Below are 13492 nucleotides of genomic sequence, written 5' to 3'. Positions count from 1 at the left end.
ATGCTCAAAGATATCCAAATAGGAATTTTTTTGAAAAGCGTTTCTTTGAAAAACTACTTTTCTTATTTCGCAGAGCTGATATGTACCTATATGAAAAACCTATTAGGCAGAAACCTGTCGTTGGAAGTGAAGAAAATGAATTTGCCTTAATTGGTCCTTTTATAGAAAATCCAATATTTAATTGTACGATCAAACGAACTTACCTGAAGTGAAGTTCGATCGTAATTATATGAAGCGTCCAGTCCGAATGTATTATCTTGATTTTACAATACGTAGTCCGTCTCTGCGTGCATGCACTATTTCAAGGCTAAAGTCAAAACTCCCTCCCTGTCGCTGGCCCACGCCGCGTCCCGCGTCGCTCTCGTCGGCTCTGCGCACGTAATTCATTCTTTAAAGTTTTATTCATTAATTCAAGCGACCATGGGGTAAGACGGGAAGGGAGGGAAGATAATACATTCGGACTGGACGCTTCATATAATTACGATCGAACTTCACTTCAGGTAAGTTCGTTTGATCGTACAATTATATTCGCGTCCAGTCCGAATGTATTATCTTGATTTTACAATACGTAGATGTTTAAAGATCTGTTGGTTGCGAATTAATGAATTGGTGCGGAAAGTTTTTTTTTTGAGTGGTATATGAAAGGCAGCTAAATATCTTAAATATCAAAAACGTTTATTGAATGCAACCAAAATGAACAAATTGGCATATAACGATAGTTATATCAACAAATAATGAACAAGTAAAGAATATATAAAGAACATATTTAACGTAAATTAAACTAGGCCTTACGGCAAAACATTGTTAAACATTGAACATATAAATGTAAATTAAGCTTTGTCAGAATTACTTAAAATAGCTTTGGCGTATGCAGTTCTGTCAGAGAGAGGTCTATTGTAAAACTTGGCAAATACAGATGACCCTTCGGACCATCCTACTGTCCTGCGTATTGTTTCAATTGAAATTCCCTGTCTCAATGCGGCAGAACTAGAAGAATGTCTTGTCGAGTGAGGTTTAAATTGAGAAATATCTATCCCTGCTAGTTCTAACATTTTCTTAACCCATTTGCTTAGCGTTTGTTTCGAAGCAACTGAATGAGGTCTTTTAATTGTTAAGAATACAAAATCATGCTCCTTTTTTCTAAACACTTTTGTTGCATCGATGTATTTTTTCAACGTCAAGGCAGGACAAAGTTTAGGCCTCTCTTTGAAAAAGGGAAGATATAGTGTTGGCTGAACCCGATTTAAACCTGAAGTTTTTATTGGATCGGTTATATTAATTTGAATTTCCTGTTCATTTTCCAGTATATTGGTTAGCCTGATCAAAGACAGCGTCTGAAGCATCTCTCCTGTAACTAAAGTCAAGAGTGTTATTAATTTATGGGATAATAAGTTAAGGTCCAAATCTTCAGGCAATTGTTCTATGTAAGAAAGTAGAACTTCAGGATCCCACGTACTGCCGTATTTTGGTTGGGCCGGTCTCAGACGCGCCATTCCTTTCATGAATCTTTTTATAAGAGGGTCTGACCCGATATCGTTAATTAAAATAAGGTTTAAAGCTGATCTGTTGGAGTTTATGGCACCGTACTTATAATTATATTTCTCAGATGTATATTGTAAGAAGGTCATGATGTCTCTATTTGCCGGTCCAAATACAGAGATATTCTTCTCCAGGCAAAAGTTCCACCAGAGGCGATATGTTGTGGTGTATTGCTTCATAGTGGATTCGGAAATTGAAGATATTAGCGTATCTACAGCTATTTCTGGGACGTCTCTCTTTAAAAGCGATTCCCTGATAATCTGGCGACCACCAGGGAAAGCTGACGAGCCAGAGGGTGGATAGTTCTAAAAGGAGAAGAAAGTAAATTAGAATGTGGATTTAAAACTAATTCACTTCCTACCTTCAACCTAGAAAACAGTGGATACCATGGTTGAGACTTCCATAACGGAACAACCGCGATACCTTCAGCCTTATCTTGGATTATCTTTTGAAGGGTTCTTAAAATTAAATTGAACGGTGGAAAAGCATAAAAAGAAAGTCCCTTCCAATTCACTGTGAACGCGTCAACAGCATATGACCCCGGATCTTTATGCCAAGAAACGTATTTATCGCATTTCTTGTTTATGTGCGAAGCAAAGAGATCAACCTTAGGTTTCCCATATTTGTTAACTATCAACTTGAATGCATCTTGTGATAAGGACCATTCCGTTTCGGGGGAAATTTGTCTTGACTCCTTATCTGCAATGAAGTTGTTAGCTGAACTTATATATGTAGCAAGAATCAATAGGTTTTTATTCTCACACCACTTCCATATGTCCCGCGTTAATTTAGCAAGTTCTAGATATTGGATACTACCCATTCGATTTATGTACGATATGGCAGTGGTATTATCGCATCGTAACAGAATATTAACATTAGTTAAGTTATTCGCAAAACATCTGAGACCGTAAAAAATGGCTCTTAATTCTAAAATATTTATATGCAATTTTTTATCAAGTTCTGACCAGAATCCGTGGGTCTTTTCTAAGTCGCAACATGCTCCCCAGCCTGTCAGAGAAGCATCAGTGAAAATTTCTTTGGCAAATACATCCGTTCTTATGTCGTTAACTGACTTCAAAATATTCTGTTCCCACCAAAGCAGATCTTCGTGTAAGTAATGGGGAACAACCATTATTTCATCAAAATTTCCACTATTCTGTATCAAGGCCATAAATTTTTCACGTTCTAGAGCTTTAATATATAACCAACCATATTTTACAGCCGGACAGGCTGATACTAAAGTACCAATGAAACTTGCAAATTCCCTAATTTTACAGAAATGTTTTTGTCTAAAATGATTAGCTTGTCATGATCAGCAGCATCATCTGCATAACAGTTGAATCAAATATAAATCCCAAAAGGTTTGGCGGTTACTGGGGATGAAACAGCTTTTTTCTCTATTTATTATAAACCCAAGCGATTCTAACATATTAACCACAAATCTTGTATTTCTTAGACACTGTTCGTATGATTCTCCAAGAATAAGAAAATCGTCTAAATAATTAACACAAAGTATGTTGTTTTGTCGTAAGATGCAAAGTACTGGATTAAGCAGCTTCGTGAAACAATACGGTGCTGCTGATAGTCCAAAAGGGACACATGTAAACTCATACAATTGATTTTTCCATGCAAAACGTAAGTATTTACGATTTCTGAATGCATAGGAATCGAATAATAAGCATCTTTTAGATCAACAGTTGTCATGAATAAATTCTTCCTTAACAACCGTTGAGCTGTCCTATAATCTTCCATTTTAAAATAAGGCGCCGTTACATATCGATTAAGCCTTTTAAGATATATATTAAGAATAAACCTATACTTTCCATTAGATTTTTTAGTTAAAAATATGGGAGAAACAAAATGATTTGGCAAAGGATCACATTTTGTTATAGCCCCTAACGTTTCAAGTTCTTGGATGGCCAAGGTCATTGGTCCGTCTTCGTCATTATGAACCTGTAGATTTGTTGACGCATTAGAATGAGGAGGTTTTTTACAAAACGGAATTTTGTACCCTTCGATCCAAGACAAGACTGATACGTTACATGTCACTGATTTCCAAGCATTCCTAAAATATTTTAGCCGACCGGCTAAGACATTGCTTACCTCTACTGGTTTCTGAAGTTGGACGTCCGTTTCTGTGGATCTGAGGGTCGCCCTTTCGGTGGTCTTCCGTCCCTCCTCCGGTAGGGCGGGCGTCGCCTGTTTAACTGACCTCTAATGGTGGTGTGTGATCTCTCCCCTTCTTTCTTTTTTGAAGAGGAGAAATGTTTGAGAGAGGACAATATTTATGGTACTGAGAAACCCTAATATCTTTCACAACTTTTTCCATACTTTTTGCTGTCTGGATCTTCTCTCCTAGATTAGGCCCAAAGAGGAATTCGCCAGGGGGACACTTTTCTACTATACCTTTTATCTGTTTATTCATTAAAGGCGAAATTAGTTGACGTCGTTTTTGTGACATCTCATTGACCACCTTACAAATCATTCGTCCAGAATCAGCAACACTAGTCAAAAGCCTGTCCCTGATAGCCTTTGAATATATCTCTCTCCCCTCTAAAATAGTGTTTAAAGAGGGGCCTAAGGCTACCAAAACTTTACCTAACTGTATTTGGTAGTTTAAATGAGCTTGGTCTCTAGCTGTTTGTAAGTTACTCATACTGGCTTCCAGTTCAGGATTCAAGCGGGGGGTGTAAGGAACCTACAACCCTCTGGTATTTCGTATTTATCCAAAAGTTTATCCTTTTCCTCCTTGGGAAGCCCAAAATTTAAAATATGCTCCCAAATTGGTTTCACGGCTTTGTGTAGAGAAAAGTTGGACTTTGGCTTCATGGTTGGGTCCGGACCTAAAATGTTTCTTACCTCATCTGAAATTTCCTCACTCTCTACCAGTTCTGACGGGACAATCTCATCCTGTTCGGAATTTTCAGATATAATTGGCTGTAGCCATAGACTTAAAATAAAATATAGACTACACTATTTACATCTCAACGCGGACAAACAACCTTTTTTGTACACATGTTTACTTCTGGGTACAGTCGACCGAGCGTTCCTCATCCAGCCTATGTTGTCACGTCTTTAATATTATCAATATTTTTTTTCTTGTTATACACATATATTGAGATATTAATACTACAGTTTAATAAAGTAGGTTTTAATATTCCATAGATGTATTAAATAGTCCTTATACTACTAAATTATAAGTCGGATACTGTTTAATAAGGATAAGTTCTTTACAATATGACAACACCGATTAGAGGCGAGGGAGCCTATTCATTCATTTATTACCTTGTAGTACGTGTCGCACGTGTGCGGTAAAGCTTTGTTGCCGCTATCTCCCGGCTGTATTAACGCATTTTCTTAGCTTGTAGTCCTTTTGTGTTTATTTTATTGACTTTTTCTGTTCAAAAACTATAAAATGTGGTTCGCCAGTGCCAAATTTGCAAGAAATTTGACTTAAATAATCCATTTAAGTCTTGAAACGACTTTTGACCCGTAGGCAACTCTCAATTTACCCACTGGCAGTCAGTGGCGTTGTTGTAGAAAGGCGCTTATTTAGATAATATTTTAGTAAAATGTAAAATCTGATTTTTTTTCTTTTACATTACATTATTTACTTACTTACATTGTAACAAAATCATAATTATAACCCTGTTAATAATTAATAATGTTTTTATTAAAAATATATTCCGGTTTATTCTAAAATTATCTTCAGAATCTAAAATAACGTACAAGAATTTAAAATGATATTACATTATGAAACAATATTTTTTAATATACCGGGTCGTCCTCAAAAGTGGCTCAACCGTATAACTTTTTTATTTTTTCAGATAAAAACCCGATTTGTATGTTAGTAGGTATATGACATAAGTTAGATTTATTGACGTATTCAATTGTTTTTGGTCTCTTCCTGTTTCACCGAAATGATATCTTTTGATTTTTAAAGGCACCCTCGGTATATTGCTACTTTATTCGATAAAAAATGACACTCTGAATAGAATGACATATCATATCTCAACTTTTGACATTTTCGTGTCTTGTCTAGGCCGGTTAAAAGATGTACAAACCGTATTTTTAATCATACATATGTCAATTTTTTCAAATCGAACAAAGGTGACTCATTAGCATATTTGGAAAAAGCATTTTTTATGAATATATTGATACCACACACTTGGTATTTCGAGTCAAATTGTCGTTATGAACCGCGTGTTACAATTACAATTAAACCATATGCGAAAATGTCAAAAGTTGACATATGATATGTCATTCTATTCAGAGTGTCATTTTCTATCGAATAAAGTAGAAATATACCGAGGGTGCCGTTTAAAAATTAAAAGTTATAGTTATTTCCGGTGAAACAGGAAGTGACCAAAAACAATTGAATGCGTCAATCAATCCTAATTTATTTCATATATTAACATATACTAAATTTTATTTTTTTTATTTGAAAATATAAAAAAATTATGGGGATGAGCCACTTTTGAGACGCACCCGGTATAATAAAGACAGTACCGAGTTAAATAAATGTAGCTTTTATTTTATCCACTTCCTATTACCTTCCTTGCTTTAATGGAACAGATTTCTGTTTTCTCTAATTTACATAATAAGACATCACTTAACCAGAAAAAAAAAATTACAACAATCATATTTTTTTTTTCTCTCCCTGTCGCCGATTCTATTATATCTGTGGAATAGATCCTGTTTTGATTAATATTAGGGGTTGTAAATGTTTGACTAAAATTAATAATTTATTATTAATTTCAAAAATTACCTAATTTCGATTATAAAATTTCTTCTATAACGTGTATTTTATTATTTTTATCCTTTTGGACTCTAAATTGTTTTTTTCTAAACTTTTATTTAAAAAACCTGTCCTAAATCTTAATAAAATATAAAAAAGTTTAAATACGATATATTTTTAATTTAATTATAGCTTCATTAAAATAAAAAAAATTACCCGGCTATGATACGGAGAGTTCAGGTGTACTTGAGAAACGAAAGACAGTGTTGTGTTTCTCGGCAGAGTCGTCAGGGAACGACCGTTACGACAGAGACAACCTATCTATCGCTCGTGTCGCACTCGTTATAACCTAAAACAATAACACAACAATAACAAGACAGTGTCTGACCGCATGTTCCAGCTATTTATGAATGAGATGCTCAGTCTATATTTTATTTTAAGTCTATGGCTGTAGCACATTGGAATATGACGCCGCACCACTAAGGTTACGGCCGTCAGGACTAGGATTATTAGTTTCGCTTGCTAAAAAGTCCGTGTTCGATCTACTGTATAACGAGATAGCGACACTCGGACTGCGGCTGTCCCGTTCCCTTGAACATACAGCCTTATAACGGGTACTTCTTTGACGGTGTCTTGCTGCGACATCGAGTGACTGGAGGGCTAGTGTGTCGAGGTGAGCGGTTTGAAGTCGTTCTGAGAGACCGACTCCTAGGAGATCGACTTCTGCGATACCGAGATCGAGAACGTCTTTCATAAAAAGAATCCCTCCCACGGGGAGCAGGGCATTCTTTAGATTTGCGTGACCCTGCCTCACTGGGAGAACAACTGTCACGATAATTATGATGACATATTTCATTTCTTTGTCTATTCCGTTGTGTACTACCTACCTTTGGGCCGTGTGTACTACCTATCGGCAGAACACAGTAGATTCTCTAAATATATCCAAAAAAGGAAAGAGCCCGATCGGCAAAAAACACGTAAAACTCCGGAAAGCTGCCGGCCGCACCTTGCCATGCACGAGAAACGAATGAATTACGTGCGCAGAGCCGAAGAGAGCGACGCGGGACCATAGACAAACTAACAAAAGCAAGACTTTTCAAACGATTGAGGAAGTCGAATTATTGTTTTTGCGCTGGCCAGTTGAGCCAGAATTCATCGCGCAGTCGCACTCGTCAAACCTAACCTAAATAAAACGAAAAACGTTTTTGCCTTGAACGAACTGTTGAATTCCTGATTTTGCGTTTTGATTGGTTATTACTATTATTTTATTAGCGTACAAAACGAAAACAAGTAATGTAATACATTTTACACTTATGAAGAGCATAATAATTACTGTGATTATACATATTATTGTGATTACATCGCTAACGTACACAAACCGAAGGTCCTACAAATTGACTGTAAGTTATAAGAATCTTTATCTTTTTAAATCTTTTTATGATTTGAATTTTCGTGCTTTATATTTTATAATAGACTCTAAATGTTTATATTTTTTAAATTCTTGTGGAAATGTGAAGTTTATGTTTTGTTTTATATTTGAAAAAGTTGTATATTTTTAAGATGTTTCTTGTTGTTCCTATTATTAATATTATAATATACATAATTATTTTTTTGTACCTTTGAAGAATAATGCTTTTATTTCGTTTGCCATATAACTGTTGTTTTTTTATCATCTTTTTGTTATTTATTAAAATAAACGAAAAGAATAATGAAAACGTATTCCTCTTATTAAAGAGGAATACGTTTTCGTTTATTTGACTTTTTTGTTTTTATATCTGTTACGTCCAGAAATTATTGTTTATTTTACCGATGGAAATGGAAATAAATGTATTTGATTTTAATAAACGCTTATTAATTAAACATCCTTTTTACAAAATACCCAATCCATAAGTAAAACATCCTCGTCTAAAAGACTACTACAAAATACACAATCCATAAGTAAACCGTCCTCGTCTAAAAGGCCAGTTGACGCAAGCGCGGTAATAAACTCTTATCAAACTTGTTGCCGTTTTGCAGTACAGCGTTGACGCGTCTTGCTTTTGTTAGTTTGTCTATGCCCGGGACGCGGCGTGGGCCAGCGACAGGGAGGGAGTTTTGACGTTAGCCTTGAAATAGTGCATGCACGCAGAGACGGACTACGTATTGTAAAATCAAATACATTTTAATTAAAATATACTGCGGCCTCTCCATAAGAGCAATGAGAGAATTTATGTCCCAGGATTGAAGGACAGAAGATCGAGTTTGACATAAGTCCATCCTTGTTCAGTAGATGGATGTAATGCACATGCGCCGAAATGCTACTTTTCTATTGGCCGAATGGTGTCGAGATGGGTTATCGATTTATTTTTGGACGCGTCGTCGGCGTGGATTTTGTTTTCAGTTTGACTTGGGCAGTCGCCATTAGAGTTTTCTCTAACTTTCTGTTTTCCACGTGTACTGTGTTTTCGTTTGTATTTTAATTTTTGTGCGTTTATTGACAATTTTGTGATTTAGTTTTAAAGACTTTTGCTGTAGTTTAATTAATAGAACAATGGGAATGGGCTACTGCTTCTTGTGTGGTAGAAGCCAACTAACCAAATTAATAATAGAAATTTTTCTCGATGTTCGTTTGTATCATGAAAGCAAAATCAGGAATGAAAGGGATGTTAATATAAGACAAAAATATACGAAACTAATTTAATTCAAAAATCAATAATTGTTAAAAGCATTATATTTAGTCTTACTATTTTAAAATAAAAAAGACATTATAATGTAAAGACTAAAAATAGAGACTACATAAGGCTAATTCTAATGCTTACACAGTTACACACAAACTGTCTTATTGTAAATTATTATTGTTTATTTTTCATAATATAAAAGAGTATTTACAATGCAACAATGTAAATAATTATATTTTTTGTATCTAGCTTGATTTATGTATAAACTTAATATGTACATACTTTTAGTTATATTTGTTTAATAAAAAATATGTTAATAATAAAGAATTACTTGTTTCATTTTAAACCAGGACTGATGTTGATTATTGATCATAAATACATGGGCAGTAAAAGAAACAATAGACAGTAAAAAATGTACTGTTATACTTTGTTTTGCTGCAATTTTTAAGTCGAGTGAAATAGATATGCAATTTGTAATACTAAGTTCTTAAGACAGTTCCTTAATTGAGGTTTTACTGAATTATTTTTTGAATTTTAAAAAAAGTGAAATAGATATGCAATTTGTACTACGAAGTTTTTAAGACAATTTCTTAATAATTGTGGTTTTACTAAATTATTTTTTGAATTAAAAAAAAAATATCGTACCTGTCACTTTTTTTCATTCGTTTTATTTAATAATAATTGTCTAACACAACAAAGTCTACTTAGAACGATATGATATAAATATAAATGAGTTCATTAAAAAATGGTCTGATTAAAATTAGTACCTAAATAAGCAAAAATTATCCCTCATAAAACAAGAAATTAAGGAGTTCAGTAAAAGGATTGCAACTATATATTTTATTCAGTAAATTTTCATAATAGTAAGTATAAAAGCACAATCTCTAAAACGACAATATGAATAATGTATATTAAGATTTAACTCGAGTTTCAGTGAAAAAACTATATTGATATTAAAATATTTTAATACCTTCAGAATACTAATTACATACCATAAAATAGGAGTTTTTACGATGCGGGAAGCCTATCTAGAAATAGAATTTTAGAAATCAGCAATGGGATTCTGTAAGCTCTGTAGCAAGAAATTTCCTATCGAGCCTATGCTATTTGTATACGATTGATGAGTCACTAGACAGGGAAATGTTTACAGAATCGCACTGCAGATACCTATTACGCTACTAGGAGCCCCCCCATTGTGAGAGACAGATATAAAATAATTTTTATATACCTATTCCATAGCCTATTTTTTTTAAAATGTCTGTAATATTTATAATAAACATATTTTAACGAGTAGAAGTATTGCACCAGCATCAAAATTAACACTACTTGTAAAAAACTGTTGCTCCTTGAGTTTGTAATAGATATAAACAAAATAAACATTCGAAAATAACTAAATCGAAGATATCTGAAAACTTTTGGTTGAAAAAAGTGTTTTGCCATAACATGTTGGATACGATTAAAATATCTCAATTGATAAATATGCGCATAATGTTACATTATCAAACTTATTTGATTTCAGAATATTTAACAAAAAACTTCCAATTTTTCGAAAGATTTAATTCAATTATTAGAACGTCTTTAACCTCAACTTAAAATAAATAAAACCAAAACAAAACATATCATATGATTTGGAACTGTCCAATCAAAGTGCTTACAGATCGAGCAAGCGCAGAAAACCTCCTCCCGAACAAGGATAGACTTATGTAGGAAATGCATTGACATTCTATAGCCATCCTTCAACATCGGGACAGGAATTTAAGCGGTACTCTCCGTATATTGGTAATACGTATATGTGTAAAATCAAGATAATACATTCGGACTGGACGCGAATATAATTATTTTTATTTACCATTAATTATAAATCAAAGAACTACTTCTTTATTTTTCTTGATAAAATAATAAATACTTACTTATTAAACTATGGTAGGTAAATTAAATAAAAGTGAACTGTTATAAATTTAAATAAAATCAATAAACTAATGTCGATTTTGAAAATAATTGTTACTAGCAAATTGCCATGCCGTCACCAGCCATCTTGATTGTCATTTTATTGAAAAATCGCTTTTTATTCAAAATCTGAGCCAGATAGGTATAGGAAACCCTAATATAGTTTGAAAGAGCATTTAAATATGTTTCGATCTATTTTAAAAAATACATAGTGTTGCATTTAAAATAACGAAGTTTCTATGTAAAATAAATATTTAAAAAAGACCAGCAATTTTTGATACCCCTGTATACATTTAAAGAAGCAATACATTTTTTAGTAAAGTTTATTTCTCTGGCTTCAAAGTCAGCACAAGAAATAACTTTGAAAAGTAATGTACAGGGTGTTGAAAATTTTTTTATAGCATGCATATTTAAATATCTTTAAATATCTCAAAAACTAAAGCATTTAAACATATTAAGCCCTTATAATAAATGCCTTATTTTATCCCCAAGAATCCAAAAATGAAATAAAATACCGGGTGTTCCATAAGAAAAAATATAATTTTGGTATGGATCTTAGTTCTGACACACCCTGTACATTTGAAAATAATTTTAAATTATGCACATTGTCTCTCTACATATACCTATAAAAAATTTTGTTTCTACATCTTTCCGTTTTCGTATAATAAACCGAGGCGAATAAAGTGCGCCACCCTGTATATAAAGGGAAAAAAAGTTTTCTTGCAGCTTTTAGCTAAGAGAAGAATTCTAAGAGTGAATATGAACAGCCTGCTTGAAGAAGAAACAAGCACACGTGGACACTGTACTAAACTGTGCAATAGAAATAGGAGGCCCAGAGCGATGTAACAATTTGTTACTAACAAAGATAATAAACTGACTGATGAAACGTAAGAACTTCTCAAGAAAATAATAGAAATGAAAACCGAGAGCAGCATACGTAGAATATGATAATAAGATAATAGATAGTAAGAAAGAGGATTGCAAGAGACATCAAAAACTACAATGAAAAACTTGGAAATGATTGAGAATAATCTGAAAATGATTAGCGAAAAATCACAATTTTTAAATCAAAAAGATCCATTCTTAAAACTAAAGTCAATGGTGCTTATAAAACATATTTTTCAAACTGAATATTCTACCGGGTGCGTCTCAAAAGTGGCTCATCCCCTATAACTTTTTTATTTTTTCAGATAAAAAAACGAGATTTGGTATGTTAGTATATGACATAAATTGGGATTGATTGACGCATTCAATTATTGTTTTCGGTCACTTCCTGTTTCACCGGAAATGACTACAACATATGATTTTTAAATGGCACCCTCAGTATTTTTTTTACTTTATTCAATAGAATGACATATCATATATCAACTTTTGACATTCTCGCTTAATAAAAAATCGTACTTTAAAATTCAATCTAGAGTGCCATGGCTATGTTAAAAACACTAATTATTAAACAAGGAGCCTTGGAAAAATAGATTTGATCGTCTAATGTTTTTAGTGTCTTGTCCTGGCCAGTTAGAAAATACTCAAATCGTATTTTTAATCATATCTCAATTTTTTCAAATGGAACGAGGGTGGCTCATTAGCATATTTGGAAAAAGCATTTTTTTCTTGGTATTTCGAGTCAACTTTTCGTTACAAACCGCAATTTATAATTTCAAATAAACCATATGCGAAAATGTCAAAAGTTGACATATAATATGATATTCACTTCAGAATTCAGAGTGTTATTTTCTATCGAATAAAGTAAAAAAAATACCGAGGATGCCATTTAAAAATCAAAAGTTGTAGTCATTTCCAGTGAAACAGGAAGTGACCGAAAACAATAATTGAATTCGTCAATCAATCCCAATTTATGTCATATACTAACATACCAAATCTCGTTTTTTTTTAGTGAAAAAATAAAAAAGTAGAGGGGTGAGCCACTTTTGAGACGCACCCGGTATAGTATCCGATCCTAAAAATATTTCTAGAAACATATACCGCAAAAGTGCAAGAATTCTTGTATTCCTAGTCAAATGAGAATGAATATTATTCTAGAGAACTCCTCCGATGTTGTTCAAGCGTTTTCAAATTACTTTAGTATCAGTCTACCGATCCTCTCAGCGAGACCTTGACTTTGGAATAATAACTTAAATTTGGAAAACGTTGTTCTCGTGAATTGTTTATCAGTTATAGCCAAGTGAACATTGTTTTTCTTTCTTTCTTCTTTTGCTTGAGGAAGAATATTTTGCTTTAGAAGACCCTCATCCCTCGTTTCTTGATATGAAGTCTTATCTACGTCACTTTCGTCAACGTCTCTGTTCTCAAACTCCAGTGGGCCCTTCTTTCAACACTTTCATAAGCCAGACTTTGGATTTTGATTTCCTCCCCTTCGTGACTTTCACTTGAATCTGAAAAATCCGACATATCAGGTATATCAGGCAATACAGTTCGTGTAAGACAAGCCTTCCATAAAAGATGCAGACTTCTCCAAAGCTCATGTTGAATTGATAAAAGAGAAGAACATTTTTTTTACGTACTGGATCTTAAGTTACGCATAGAATCAATGTAACTATACAGTCACATCATAAACGTAAGCAAGCAATGTAGCCATATGGTTACAGTGATT

At 33.3% G+C, this 13492-nt stretch overlaps 1 protein-coding gene across 1 annotated transcript; it reads right to left on the bottom strand.

Annotated features, from left to right (window-relative positions):
- Positions 1–233: 233 nt before the first annotated feature.
- On the bottom strand, positions 234–13290 carry LOC115884997. Its single transcript, XM_030903738.1, has 5 exons — positions 13168–13290; positions 4399–4476; positions 3842–4237; positions 3643–3738; positions 234–1844 (listed from the first exon to the last, which is right to left on the bottom strand). Exons 1-5 carry the CDS (start codon positions 13288–13290, stop codon positions 831–833), a joined length of 1707 nt encoding a protein of 568 aa, XP_030759598.1. The 3' UTR covers positions 234–830.
- Between the last annotated feature and the right edge of the window lie 202 nt (positions 13291–13492).

The sequence above is a fragment of the Sitophilus oryzae genome, unplaced genomic scaffold (genome assembly GCF_002938485.1).
Source record: "Sitophilus oryzae breed Bouriz unplaced genomic scaffold, Soryzae_2.0 scaffold_359_pilon_pilon, whole genome shotgun sequence".
In the NCBI taxonomy this organism is placed as follows: domain Eukaryota; kingdom Metazoa; phylum Arthropoda; class Insecta; order Coleoptera; family Curculionidae; genus Sitophilus; species Sitophilus oryzae.
This window is presented reverse-complemented; position numbering and strand designations above follow the sequence as displayed.

What these genes read in the sequence shown, in the direction of transcription:
- LOC115884997 (XM_030903738.1), bottom strand. Translation starts at nt 13,290, where the DNA reads ATGTCGGATTTTTCAGATTCAAGTGAAAGTCACGAAGGGGAGGAAATC. An exon ending in GAACAGAGACGTTGACGAAA is followed by an intron (nt 4,477 to 13,167) that starts GTGACGTAGATA and finishes CTATGGCTACAG; the next exon opens with CCAATTATATCTGAAAATTC. An exon ending in AACTTCAGAAACCAGTAGAG is followed by an intron (nt 1,845 to 3,642) that starts GTAAGCAATGTC and finishes TTCTCCTTTTAG; the next exon opens with AACTATCCACCCTCTGGCTC.